Source organism: Amphiprion ocellaris, chromosome 1, assembly GCF_022539595.1.
Source record: "Amphiprion ocellaris isolate individual 3 ecotype Okinawa chromosome 1, ASM2253959v1, whole genome shotgun sequence".
NCBI lineage: Eukaryota > Metazoa > Chordata > Actinopteri > Pomacentridae > Amphiprion > Amphiprion ocellaris.
In genome coordinates this window covers 17,354,007-17,368,853 of record NC_072766.1, presented here as the reverse complement: position 1 = coordinate 17,368,853, position 14,847 = coordinate 17,354,007, and the positions used below count along the sequence as shown (strand labels likewise).

At 39.0% G+C, this 14,847-nt stretch overlaps 1 protein-coding gene across 1 annotated transcript in view; it reads left to right on the top strand.

Moving 5' to 3' along the window:
- ush2a (Usher syndrome 2A (autosomal recessive, mild)) overlaps positions 1-14,847 on the top strand; it is a 209,824-nt gene that overhangs the window by 37,278 nt on the left and 157,699 nt on the right. The window contains exons 12-17 of the mRNA XM_055010958.1: positions 862-955; positions 8,641-8,836; positions 10,134-10,264; positions 10,438-10,645; positions 13,609-13,892; positions 14,596-14,821. Coding sequence (XP_054866933.1) covers positions 862-955; positions 8,641-8,836; positions 10,134-10,264; positions 10,438-10,645; positions 13,609-13,892; positions 14,596-14,821 — 1,139 coding nt within the window. The remainder of the gene's footprint in view (positions 1-861; positions 956-8,640; positions 8,837-10,133; positions 10,265-10,437; positions 10,646-13,608; positions 13,893-14,595; positions 14,822-14,847) is intronic.

The following is a 14,847-nucleotide window of genomic DNA, read 5'->3' as shown; positions in this document are numbered from 1 at the left end:
TGTTGTTTCTTTTTCTCAGGACAGACACTTGTACTTAAATAGTTTTAACCAGATTTCTGAAATGCTATGCCACACACCCATCACTGTGCTTTATTGGACATTATTGCCTTTGTGATATAATACCGTAAATTACAAAAATTGGCATTATTTCTCTGCATAATGCAAGTTCTGTTTTTGACTTTCTGACATTTAACTGATTGGCAATCTTCTTGCTTTGATATATAAGCGGGATAAGTTACAAAATAGCAGTTATTTGTCACTGTTTTAGTTATATACTGCACAGAAGGACTTTTAATTTGATTAGAAATAGAGAAAATGTTCAATGCTTATATGCTCCTTATTTGATTAATTTAGCCCGTCTGTAACAGAAAGTGGCATAGAGAGAACAAGAGGTGAAAGGATACGCAGAGGAAAGAATGAAAGAGAGAAAGCAACTGAATATCTGAATGAATAATTAAATGACTGTCATGCTGCGTGTGTATGTGCGTGTGCGTGTGTGTGTGTGCGCGTGTGCGTATGCGTGTGTGTGTGAGCGAGAGAGACAGGGCTGTCTGCTACCTGTTATGTTGCTCTGATAATTCTCAGGATGACATTTATAAATGTTGAATGGGAACTTTCCAGTGGCACTAGTGCTCTTCCATGGTTGAGAGATGAAGAGGGTCTCACCATAAACTTTGAGGGAAGGAGAGCTTTCATCATGATTGTTTCCTTTTTGTTTACACATACACATGCTTGTTTTATCATTCTAATAAGACATTAAATGTTTTCATTATCAGCCTTTTGCAACAACACATTTTCGGGTCCTCTCGGTGTGTTTGTCTATATTCTCATTCTTTTTTCTTCTTTCTGTCATCTGGGCAGATGTGAGTGTCACGGACATGCAGACCACTGTGATACCAGTGTGACACCATACCGCTGTCTGTGTCTGCCGGAGAGCCACACAATGGGAAACAACGTGAGTAGCATACACGTGATCACAAAAACAAAGCAAAAAATATCAACCTTATTTGTCGAAGGATGTAGTGATGAATCACACACGCCCTTTGCTGGTGTTTTATAGATCATATGTTACAAAGTTAGAGGTTCACATGGACAAGTTCCACCTGTTTAGACTTGTTACACCAGTTTTGCCATCATAACAGATTTTTATTCCCATTATCAGTGTCTATATTAGATCCAGATACACGCCACATGTCATGTTTAAGAATATAAACACACACTCAGCACAGAGGAATCCCCAGGGGAAAATCTCCTCATGGTCTTAATTAAGCACTTTCCTTCTTAGCGACAAGAGGACTTCTTTAATAAATTACACGAACACACACAGGCACACACACAAACAAAGACATGTATTATAAAACACTCCTCTCTGTCTTTCTGTGAAATATTTTTTTGTTCCTTTCTCCACTGGAAGATCATTGTATTCTTCATTTGCTGAAAAACGCATTGTGCTGAATTAACCATCTTACTTTGGGACACATGATGTGTACTAGCAGAGCTCGGCATCTCTCTTTTAAAATCATTTTGGTTAATGTTCAGCTACCAGTGGAGAGCAACTGATTTCATTTTCAGATATAGAATTAGACTATGACTGGACAACAGCAAGGATAGTAAGACAAGAACAGAGGGAGCAGGTGAGATTCATAAGTTAATATGCAGGTCTGAAATTTAATTCAGATTTATTTTTTATGTCTGCTCTTCTAGTAGTAGTTTGGAATAATATCACTCAGACAGCCATTCAGTTCATTTAAAAAGTTTTCATTTTACAAACATCGTGGAGCAAAGGCTGCATTAAGTTAAATCCACTAAAACACACTGTAATGCAGTGTCACTCAAAATTAAGTTAGTTGTCCTTCTTCACAAAATGATAAATTATGAGAGAAAAAAAATCCTTAGGTTGAGTTGAAGTCTTTGTAAATTAGTGTATCCTATATCATTCAGCTCTTACAGCATATTATTGCCAGATTCCTTTGGTAAAGTGTCTTCTCTAAAATATATTTACTGTGTCCGTTTTTGGTCATAGTTACCTCTTGATATGATGATATCGCAGTGACTATAGACTAGAATGACGAGTCTTATCTAAATTAGCGCCTTTTGACCAGACACTTACTTGCAAAAAGGTAAATACAGCTGCCAGGTAATAGTCAGCCTCACTGTAACAAAAGCTTCCAGTTGGTCAGCAGTGAAACGTTCAGTATGACTGCTTCACCTCACTGTAGCACAGGACAGCCTGCATTATTAACTACTTATGTATCATTCATACACCAGTGTCTGTGCATTAGCGTGTTTGCGTGTGTGTGCGCGTGCGTCTGTGTGTATCAGAGTATATCAGTGATAACATACAGTTGTCAACTAGCAGCTGTTCAATTGCATTTCTTACTTTACTCTCAAACTCAAATAACAAACAGCCTCCTACACATATGCTCAAATTTAATAGTGTTTGTCTTGCATGAACCTTAAAAGTTGTCATAGAAAGTGCTTGCACATGCTTGCACACACGCTCACACAAAACAGTTATTGACATTATTGTCAGATGAATGCCATCATCCAGACTAATGCAGAAAAAATTCTGTCTTCCTCTTTTTTCTCCTTTTCACTCTTTCTATTTCTCTTTATATACACCACATTCCCTTTTCATCTCTCTGGATCCCTGTCCCACCTCCATCCTCTTCTCTTTGTTGATCACTTTCTTTCCCTCATACTCTGTCTTTTTCTCCCGGGTCTTAGTTTAAATAATGTCTCAAATCGACTAGAACAATGACATTCCCTCAGCATGCATCTCTAATCAGCTCTCTTTCTTTCTCTGTTTGTCTTCCGCTTCATTTCACTCAGCCGTTTTCTCTACTCCCCCTCACTCTTTATTGCCTTACTTTCTAAGTATTTAATTCATTCCTGTTTGATTCTGTTGTTCATGTTTCATTTTCTTTTTCCTCTATTACTGTCTCTGGTCCATCTATCCTCCCAAGCTGTTGCTTTCCTGCTCTCACATACTTACGTTAGTTCTTTCGTGTTGAGGACATGCAATGGAAATAAGCAATATGGATGTATTTTATGTAGATTAATCTCAACAGGAGCTACACTTCTGTGAAATACATTAGTGTGTAACATGTGCATGCGTGTACACGGAGTTCTTTGTGTGTGAGCCCGTGTGCACTTTTCTCAAAAACCTGTCCATGTCATCTCTCTGAGTGAATATTCAGGACCTTTCTTCTGTCTCTGTAATATTGGAGCATAAAAGGCTGTGGGGAATATTAGCGTTTAATATTGCATGCGTTCTGTTGACTTGGATCGGCCTAGCACCATGACGGATGTTGTACTAATCTGCAGAATTTCCACAGTGACATTAAAGTGACAGAAATGCTCAGACATGTGTCAAGATGATCAACAGGGGCCTTGGAAGACACACACTTAAACTCTCTCCCTCTCACCCACACACTTAAACACACATGCGCACAAATGGACCCACACACACTCTCCCGCTTCCTTTCACTCTGTCTTTTGATTCTTTCTTATGTGCACTCTGTGTCAGACTTGATCTCTCATTCTGTCACTCTGTCTCTGTGCGTCTCTCCACAACTGATGGATTCCGTCATGTCTGAAAGCTATATCATATACTGTATTGTACATCACATCACACAATCTATTTTCAGTTGTACAATGTGTTTGTTATTTATTGGTTCAGAATGGCATGTTTTAAGATTGAAGGTTTTCCAATATTAGTATTACACAAGTACAAATATGTGATTTTGGTAAGATGTGAAAAGGCTCCTCACCACCTATATTTTAGCTTTGCTTTATGTGTCAGTTACTGTCAGACCTGACTGAGGACTTGAGAGCAGTAAACAAAGTGTGTACCTGTTTGTGTGTGAGTGTACTTTTAAGTTTTGCAAGAGTTAAAGAAAAGGTACAATGTCCTTCCAACTGTGAATGTTTTAACCTCCTAAATTTAGGTTTTAAAGACTTGGTGAGTGAATGCACCATCCAGAGGTATTGACCAACACCATTCAAATTGTAAAACCTTTTGCTTGATAATTCTATATTGTGTATAGATTCAGAAATGGACACTGTGCGTGTTTTTCTGTGTTGTGTGCATCTATGTGTGTGATAGATATTGATGGCTGGTGACATTAAGTGGCGTTGTCCAGGATCTCTGTTGCTCAAGTCTGCCTCAGCAGCAGATTTCCACCTGTGCCAGGGTTAACCGGGTTAACTTTAGATACACACAACATGGATGTGTACACACAACATGCTCACACGTACACAAACCAGTGCCACGACCTTTCCAGTGAGAGCGTGAAATTGGTCATGGCATTTAGGATAAGATGAGTTGTCCCAGCAGATTTATACACACACACACACACACACACACACACACACACACACACACACACACACACTCACACAGAGGCCATCTGAATGTCCAAATATCCATTAGAGTAGTCTCCACACTCAGCAGGTTTTGTCGAAACATTCAGAGTGAAAATAAGATGTTATCCTTTCCTCTGCTTCAGAGTCCAAAACACACACAGTTGTCACACTCACACACATACTCTCACAGGCTTCACTGACATTGTTTTACAAATCAAAACTGACATAACAAGGATCGAGAGAAAAAAAACAACCAAATCACTCACAGCATGTTTCACTATACATTGTAATGAATGGTAATGAATTTCAGGGATCAAACTATACTGGATTTTTGAGGCTGATGCTGATTTTAAGCGTAAGAAATTCTGATATTGACATATCCTATGATATTGCTTATACATATGTTAGACTTACATTGAAAAGGGAATGTAATAGGGGGATTATTCTTCAATTTTCTATCCATGCTGTACACAAACTTAGCAACCTACCTTGAAGACAAAGCTTGACTCCGCTCCATCAGCTAAGATACTCTGCTACATGTGCTGTAGTGCTGAGAGAGTATTCCAAACAATACACTTGAAGGCACTCTGCTGTACAAGCTGTCTGATGCCACCATTTTTAAATGACCCCAAGCATCTTTTTCTACATTATGTATTGTGGAAAAAAAGAGTTTTCAAATTAGTGGATATTAGACAACATAGACTGATGTACAGGTATATCTGTAAGAGGCCGATATCAGGCAGTAACTTCAGCCAGCCAATATTTCAGTTGGCTCTAATGCTTAATAGTTTCTGGTCTTGCCGCCAGTTCCATAATCTTTATTTACTTAATCAGGACAGTGTGCCGTGAAATTGTTGAAAGACAAAGACATAACAAATGTCAGAAGTGTTAAGAGTCTACTGATAATGTCTTAGAGGGCGATTTCTAAAGTTCTATACATAAGTACTGTGAGAAGTGCTGTGACAACAAACTGAATTCCGTTGTTTTTAGTTATAATATTACAGTGGACAGACCATGAGCAGAAGATAAAAGCAATAGAATTAAAGCCACATAAGCTCAATCTTCCTTATGTGCTCTTCTTTTCTGCTGCTGGTACTGTGTGCAGATGATGGAGCGCCATCAAAACCTTTTGTATGAGGAAGAGAATGAACGTGTGCGCTCTTCTTTTAACTCCCAAACACTGGTCCCTCAACTAATTAGCAGGCTGGGAGAGAGGGAAGGTAACGCAATGTTGAATGAAAAGAAAAGAGAAGAAAGAAAAAACCCTCTCCCTTTCATTTAGTATGGTAATATTTCCCGCTCACATACTCACCGTGGCTATGAGAACAAGCAGTTGGGGGACGGCAGAGACAGGGGGAAGCAAGCGAGGAAGGAGAGAGATGGGAAGCTATGAGAGACGTACAGAGTGATTTGTTTTTCAGAAAGAGGGGAGATAGAAGAAGGAGATGGAAGGGTGGAAAGATGGAGGAGACAGTGAGGAGTTGGAGGAAGAATGTAAAGAGAGACATAGAGCAGTGGAGAACTCCTACATCCCATCCCACTCCTAGACTCATCCCCAGCGGATGAGACGAAGAGTGATGTGTAGTGAGAGCTTTCTGTTCAAAGTGCAGCAAGAAAAGTACCTTTGATATGTGAAACGGTTTGGGGCATAGAGCCGCAGATAGACAGGCAGGCAAGCAAAGACAGATGGGCAGTAGAGGAAAAAAGAAGCATGGACAAACACGGGAGGTTACTGTAGGTATGACAACAGATAGACTTGAGGCCAAACAGCATGGCAGACAGATGAGCAGGCAGACTGACAGAACAGGAACATGCAAACAGCTCAAGACTCCTGGTGAATTACATGTCCCAAGACACTCTCCTGTGTGTGTGTGTCTGCATAGGTCTTTATAAACTTGTTTCTTTTTGTCTCCTGTGCTTGTGTCTTTTGGTATGTGTGTATACAACACGTCTCCAGAGAATCTCCTGCTGCTTCATTAGATCCTGTTAATAATCAGATAGCAGTGAGCAACACTTTGAATGCTCTACTCACATACAAAAGCACACACACACACACACACACACACACACACAAATATGCAAACCTATAGATTGTGTTTGGACTGCCTAACTATGTGATTTGCCATCCAAATGTTTTATGTATTTATTATGTTAATGTTAAAATCTAACGCTTTAACTGTACCTTGCGAAGTTTTTCAGTACTAGTAGCACCATGGAGTGCTATTTTGATGAGCAGATTCTAGTCTTGTATTTGTTTTTGGAAGAACCTGTGACCAAATAAGTGATACGATGCACATTATTAGCATTGATTTTTTTCATGACCCCTTTGTTTTTCCTCTTTCTTTATTTCATTATCTGCCCCACATCATCCTCACACACTTGTGGATTGTTTATTGTGATCATTGTCTTTCTATCCATCCTGTCCTAATCTTTAAAACACATTATTCTCATTTTTCTGCATTTTTGCCTACTTCCACTCCCTTCTCTCTCATATACAAAATCGGAGTCCCTTCCCCCTATTTCCATCTACACTCTCCTCCTCCCCCTCTCTTACCCCTGCCTCCCCTCCTTCCTCTGTGTGTCATACATAATAGGCCCAGTGCAGGTCTGCATGTGTCACACATGGGAGGAACTCCTGTGTTTTTTAATACATTTTTAATCCCACCATTTGATGCCCCCCTTGTCCACCATAATTTGTACTGACTGCTGAACAAAATCAAAGGGCTTGTACTTGCTGCTTCTCGCCTCTGCTGCTCTCTGCTACAAAAAAATGCATTTTTTATATCACTTTTCCCCCCTTCTCCCCCCCTACACACACACCTTGGTATGTTTATTTTGACATGAAAGTGGGACTGTGTGAGTGCGCTGGCTGTTGCAAGTCACTCCTCATTAGTGGTCTGATTTCCCTATGCTGTGTGTGTGTGCGTGCGTGCGCGTGAATGTGAATGTACTGGCTCCTTATTATATAGTAGAGAATACCTCTGCGTTTTCTGTTGAGTTATGTGTATTCTTCTTCTCTCTCTTTAGATTTAGATTTACACGGGCCACTGATTTTTCTCTCTTTACATTAGCCCCCTCTCTCATTCAGCTCCTCTTCTCCTCACTGTGCCTGTGTCAGTCTTTGTTCCATGAAAGCGAGCATTTCACTTGTCATGGGACGATTTTTCAATGCACCCGTTTATTTTCAGTGAATGCACATTTTTTACATGTCATTGATTGATACAAATCTCTTGTCAAAGGATGTTATTGTTTTTACCCCCAATGCTGTAATTCATTTAAATGTGTATTCTCACAATGGGCAAAGGGCTTTTGATTATAGTCTCAAACTTGCTTACTGTTTCTGGGCACTTTATCCATTAAGGATGTGCAGATAGCCCATTATCAGTGTTTGTATCTGTATGTGATGAAGCAGCTTAATTGTTTGTATTCAAATATAAATGAAAATGGCCATAGCAGTCTTTGGTAGTTAATACACTGCCAGAGTTAAGGTTATGCTACGCTACTCCTCCCTGTCAAACAAGCTCCGCTTCACATATTTCAGATCCAACAGGAAAGCAAAAGAGAGGTAATGTTACAATGAACAACCTCAGTAAATCTGTTACGGTAAAGAAAAACTCATGCTGGGCAACGATTAAAATTTTTAATTAATCGTGATTAATCGCATTGTAATGCATAAAATTAAATAATGAATTTAAAAGTAGTATATTCTGCACTTTTAATTTAAAAGTATTGCTATATGAACAAAAACGCAATCATATTTGGTTTGCAAACACTTGAAACAAATAAAGTGCTTTTTAACAGCAATATTCCTGTTACACAGCATAAGTTAACATATTTCTTGTAAATCTTAACCTAAACATTAATGTAATCAAATCAAATTAAACAAAAGCTATTTGCCGCAGCAAAGGCAGTAACGTTTTATCTGGTTTGTCATAGAAAAACAAGGTCTCCTCAGAGTCCAAGGCCAGTATGTATGTGTATATATATTTATATATATATATATATATATATATACACACACACACACATTATACATATATATATATATACATATATACATATATATATATATATATATATATATATATATATATATATATATATATATATATATATATATATATATATATATATATATATATATAAAGAACTACACTCTAAAACAAGTATGACAGCATAATGTATGTTGCGCTGTGGATATGATATGTAATGTGTTAGATATAAAACAAAGCACATCTTTATTTGTATACACTGTGTAATTGTTTCCTACAGTGCCAGCGCTGTGCTTCGCTTTACAATGACAAACCATTTAGGCCTGGTGATCAACTCCTACCTATGAACTGCAGACCTTGTCAGTGCCATGGCCACGCCCTCTCCTGCCATTACGATGTTCTAGCTGATGACCAACCAGATGAGCACTATCGAGGAGGGGGAGGCATCTGTGACAACTGTATTCACAACACCACAGGTACAGTTTTAGCTGCATTAGCTGACTTTTATTTTTTACATTTTATGAAGTGTGAGTCGACTTTTGTGTTTCCCAAGCATTCTTAATGTGAAAGTACTTGGAATCAGTTACAGGCATAAGACTGATGTGTAAAACTCTAAATAGATGCTATTTATGTATGTACAGAAACATACAGAGTTTCACACAAGTCAGTATTTGCAATATATGCAGACACTGTAAAGCATGTGGATTTCTTGATTTTTACATTTTAAAGTTGTGGGAGAGTTATGCTTTTTTTATGGTGGTTTCGAGAGCTCAGTGCACTGCAACTTACGAAATCAGGGAAATCACCAAAGCACATACAAATTAAGATAAGACTGCACGATTTACAAAAATGCAAATATTGAAAACAGCAAATACAGAAACTCAGTGCAGGGTTGTCAGCAGCAAATTGCAATGACATCAAAATCATGGGATCAGTATGTTTAAATACATTTGTAAAACTGACATTTTAGCTCATTTTCCAACACCACTCACTGTTGGATAGTTGACTTCAATAACTTTGAGTCACTAAAGTCACAAACTAGAGCGTGTAGACTAGACTGTCACATTTTAGCTTGCTCTAGAAAGTGTTGCTTTTGTGTTATTTGCAGGACATTCCTTTATTATATAATGTGTTTTATTTATTTACACTGGATTTCTTAAATTGTAGGGTGCTGATATCTCAGGGCTGACACAATTTTTCTCAGTGAAGATGATGGCCAGAAGTGAAGAGCATTGACTCAAAGTCAATAAAATTTGAAGCATATAAAGTGACATCTACAAACACCAAAGTTTGTAGTTGTAAATCAGTCTGTCTTTTAAACCTCTAAAATATGAGAAATTCCATATTATGTATCGTGAAGTAAAAGATTCTTACTTGTTAGAGCGAAACGCACGTGTTGAAGAGATTAGTATTTGTAATGAAAATGTGCTTGTGTTAAAGAGGTGCTTTAGCGAACATCTGTGTACTGATACAAATGAGAAAACTGTCTAAAATTCCAAACTCAAAGTTCCTAAAGTTTAAATTTCGACCCTGTCTTTACATCTTAATTTGAGCCCGCATGAAGACATTGGTAAATTTGATAATGCTGCTAATGTTTTAGAATATAGTGCCTCACTCATATGTTTTCATTATGCAATAAAATGCTTTTCCATCAGATGAGTACTGTTGAAAGCTACATTATAGAACATAAACATCTCTTTTGATACCCCCGTGGTTTCTGTCTGTTGACTTTTTTGCTCTTTCTCACCATGTTTCTGTCTCTCTCACTATCAGGTAAGAACTGTGAACTGTGTATAAGTGGGTTTTTCAGGCTGGAGGACTCTGATCCCACTTCAGTTGATGTGTGTCAGCCCTGTAACTGTCACGCTGCTGGAACGGTCAACGGCAGTATGGAGTGTGCTCAGGTACACACCAACACAGGACAGCAAACTGTAACTCTTGTAACTTAAGATTGCCTCATTGAAATGTCTTTAAAACTGCACATCTCAACATGGTTTCTTTCCTTTCTCTACCCCACTGTCCTTGCATCTTCTCTCCCTTGCATCTCCACTCTCTCCCTCTGTGTTTGCTACTCCAGATAGGAGGTCAGTGTCAGTGTAAGGCTGGAGTAACGGGTCGTCGCTGTGCAGACTGTTTGCCTGATTGGTATGGTCTTAAAGTTTCAAATCCAAATGGCTGCATTTCCTGTAACTGCACTGACATGGGCATTATCAGCAGCTCAACAGGAGAAGTTCCCAGTTGCAACCATGACACGGGGCAGTGCCAGTGTAAACCGCATGTCACAGGTAAAGAGATTCCTGACAAATATTGGAGAAAACCTTTTTTTAAAGGTGTCAAGTAGTGCAATTGTATTTGTTTAATTGTGTGCATCAGAGGAGACACTTAAAGCTCCTTCTTTCCATTACAGACTTTATGAAAACAGTCACAAGTTTTCAGAAATCCAGCTAGATCCCATCCATGATGCTGATAAAATATTTGCATTTTACTGCAGCAGCAAAGCACATCAGCTACAAAATGTCTGGTTCTTAGAACAGTTTTCTTACTAAATTCTCCCTAGTACTTTGTTGATAACTTGTGCTTAAACTTTGTTTAATTGTCCAGCAACGGCGTCTTAATTAATACATAAGGGTGCTCATTGGGGTGCACACAAAAGCAGAAGTGTATACACTGGGTGCACATGACAAAACAGGCATGTGTATATACACACTGATGAACACACACATCCATATCCCAAAATGTTGTGGCTGCCAAAATAAACAGGCTTTTCTGCTGGCGGTGCTTCCAGCCGTTGTGCTTCTCTTTGTGATAAATGGTTTCACTCTCTCCCCTGTGTGTCTTTGAAGACCAGACTCGTATGAAATGCAAAACCGGCCAACGCTCCTCAACTCAACGCATCATGGTTATTGCTAAGCCTTGCTATCAAGGGTCCACGTTGTGCGTGTGAGTGCGGGCATGTCTGTGTGTGTGTAAGTGTGTCAGTTATACTTATGTGTATGTATAAGAGAATATGTCTGGATGTAACCTTGTGTTCATGTACTTTTGTCTTTGCCTAACTCTATGTATTGTATGTTGTAAGAGTTTTTTTGCGTGTGCACATAAACATGTCTGTGTGTACGTGTGTGTGTGTGAGTGCACGCACGCATGCCATCAAGGACTAAGCTGGTATTTAATTCTCTAATTCAATGCCAAGTTGATTAAAACAAACTGCTGCAGCCCCTTGTATTTTTCACACTCCTTCTTACAAGACCCATTTTCGTTTTTTTCTGTCCCTGTTTGTTTGGTCGCTCCCACAGGTATTTTTCAGAAATGAGATTTGATTATGGCAATTTATTACCGCCAAGCTGATACTTTGAGTAGAGCAATGGCAGGCACGCTTCAGAAGGACGGAATTGAAATGTGTGCATGCAGACGCAGATACACACATGCAGAAACACGCACACTCGTAACAAGGTGCCAGAGTGCAGTGTGTACATAATAGCGTTTGAAATGGTGATGCATGAGCCTGTTAACCAGCTGGCTACTGATAAAAGGGCTGGCCATGTCCTGAAAACACACACACACACACACACACACACACATGCGCACGAGCACACGTGGACACCTCAACCCAAAATTACATCCTTTCTGTTCTGATCTAATATCTTCTAGCACAGTCTGTTCTGTAATGTTCTCACTTTTCTTTCCTTTTTATTGACTTCTTACTTTTCCCCTTTGTCTGTTTTCTTCTCTCAACCCAGTTATTCCTGTTATTGCATTTGTTGCACTTTGTATTTGAATGTCAAATGACTAGTTGCAAAAATGGGATTTGTAAAGGCCAACTTGTTCAGCTCAGTGTCTAAAAAGTAAAAAAAGATGATATAATTATCTTGCTCCCAGCTCATTTTATAATACATGTGGGATTCTTTATAGATTATATAGTTTTACTGGGAATAATTTGCGCTGAGTACAATATATCAAGACATTTTTAGGCTTGTAAGCATCAGTCTGCCAGTCTGCATATTTACCATTAATACACTCAGATGTTCATTTGCACTTCTGCACACACAGACCCATATTTTCACTCAACCACCATGAAATATGATCTATGGAGAGAAATACATTCATATCTGTAAAATCATTAAAGTGGGCAGACCAGGGGAAATGCCAACTGTCTGCCTCACACAAAGTAGGACGCACACACAGACACGCGTGTTCATGTGCGTTAACACAGATGTACAGGTATGTTCTTATTAATGTATGTGTGCGCATACACATTCACACCCACCCACATATGAACACACGCTCCCTCATAAACGGCCGTGGTGACTGCGTTGCCCCCAGGCATCCATTTAGGGACAGATTGCCTGTCATGGAATACGTATGGCATATTCAAATAAGCCTGCACGCACACACTGCATATCATAGTTTAACTAGCCTTAAAGCCTAGCATTGCTGCTGCTGCCATAAAACCTCCTACAGTATGGATCTGGTGTTTGCAACTAATTATAATTATTGTATAATCATGAGCAGAACAAAAAGGTGTTAAAAAATAAGGTTTCAATATTTAAATGAAATTCTAAGCTAAAAGTTTTACATCTAAATAAAAAAACAACTCTTGAAAATATAGGGAATATGTTAAATATTAAATTCATGGACTGCCTGAAATGTTTACATGTAACTCCTTAATAAAAAGCAAGTTTTTTGCATTCTGATGTTTTTTAATCTTCTATCTGTTGCTACACAAATTATTTTTTTAAACATTTTCTTGTGGAAGAATCTATTTAAAACCAATCTCAAGATGCAAGGTTTTCTCCAGAATGGAACTCACCTTTTGATAATGATTTAGTATAATTTTTATATCCCTCCATCCATTTTCCATCTCTCCATCCCATCTTTTTCTTACCCTCCTTTCTTTTCTTGTAGTTGCTTAATTTATTTATTTTTTTGCTCAGTAAAATTAAGTGTTTGGCCTTAGGTGAGTGATCCATCATATGTAGAGGGCCCGGCCCTAATGATGGCAGTTTTATACACTCACCCACCATTTCTCCTGCTCTCTCTCTCACTCACACACACACACATACACACAGGTCTGAAAAACACAGAGGGACTAAACGCTGGTTGGTGAACAAGCGAGCATCAATTCACTTTGTTATTTATTTCCTTTCTGTTTCCCTCAGTTGGTCCCACTCCGCCTTCTCCTAAAAACTTCTCTAAATACCATTTTTCTTTCTCTCCGTGTCTCTCTTTCTTACTCCTGCTCTCTCTCTAGGTCTTTCATGTGACCGCTGTGAGTTTGGTTATTGGAACTTCTCCCACCCAGACGGCTGCGTCCCATGCGACTGTGACCCCTCGGGGTCCCTCAGTCCGTTCTGTGAGCCTGAAGGGGGTCAGTGTGAGTGTAAGCCTGGGGTGGGCGGCCAGCGATGTGACTCATGCGGCAGCGGCTTGTACGGTTTAAGACCGGAGGGTTTCTGTGCTCCTTGCAACTGCTCACATGAAGGGACGGTACCTGGGACAGACTGTGATCCTTACACAGGCCAGTGTGTGTGTAAGGCATGTATGGCTTTTTTTTTTTTTTTTTTAGGATACGCCATTTTTTTCCCGATTGTTTACCATTATGTTAAACAATGGCTGTTGTAAAACCAATTTTATACAGTTGCTTTTAGCAACATAAAGATGCCCCCCAACAACCGTGCTAAGCACTTGCCAATGAATTTCAGATATTACATTAAGTTATGATACAATGTATTTAAATATATTCTAGAATAGGAAATTATTTTGTATATACATGTTCCAAACAGTGTTCAACTTTGCAACTGAAGTTTAAAAAAACCACAACAATTAAGATGTGTAGTTAAAATGTTCTGTTTTTATTTGCAGAAAAAAAAATTTTAAGTTAGAATCAGAATATCAAGAAAGATGAGGAACTTCATATTGACATCTAATTGCAAAGAAAACATGTCAGATAGACCAACTAATGGAAGTGGCAACAAGTGACGATATATAGGATTATCACCTTAAATCACTTGGAACTTCAACTTTTTCTTTTGACTGTAAGTGACAGACTAATTCAACACCTTGTATTGTCCCCTAATAAGTTTTGTCAGATTTTGGTGTGTTGACAAGGGTCAGGCCACTTTCAAAGTTACAGTTACTACAGTTTTAGCATTAAATGTTTCTCTCATTCTTCCATCTTTTATCTGTTATATCTCCCTTTTCCACCCCTCCTAATCTTCCTCCGTATTTCTTTTTTTAGGAACATGTGGAGGGTCGTCGTTGTGACTCTTGCCGTCATGGTTACCACACCCTGGAGCATCGAAACTCTCTGGGCTGCCTCCCGTGTGTGTGTGACATCAGTGGAACTGAGCCAGATGGTGTATGTGATATGTGGACCGGACAATGTCCGTGCAAGGACGGGGTGGAGGGAGCTCAGTGCACCAACTGTGCTCACAACTACTATAACGGAAGTGCAGAACTTCAGAGTAAGAGCACACAGAACTGAAGCCAT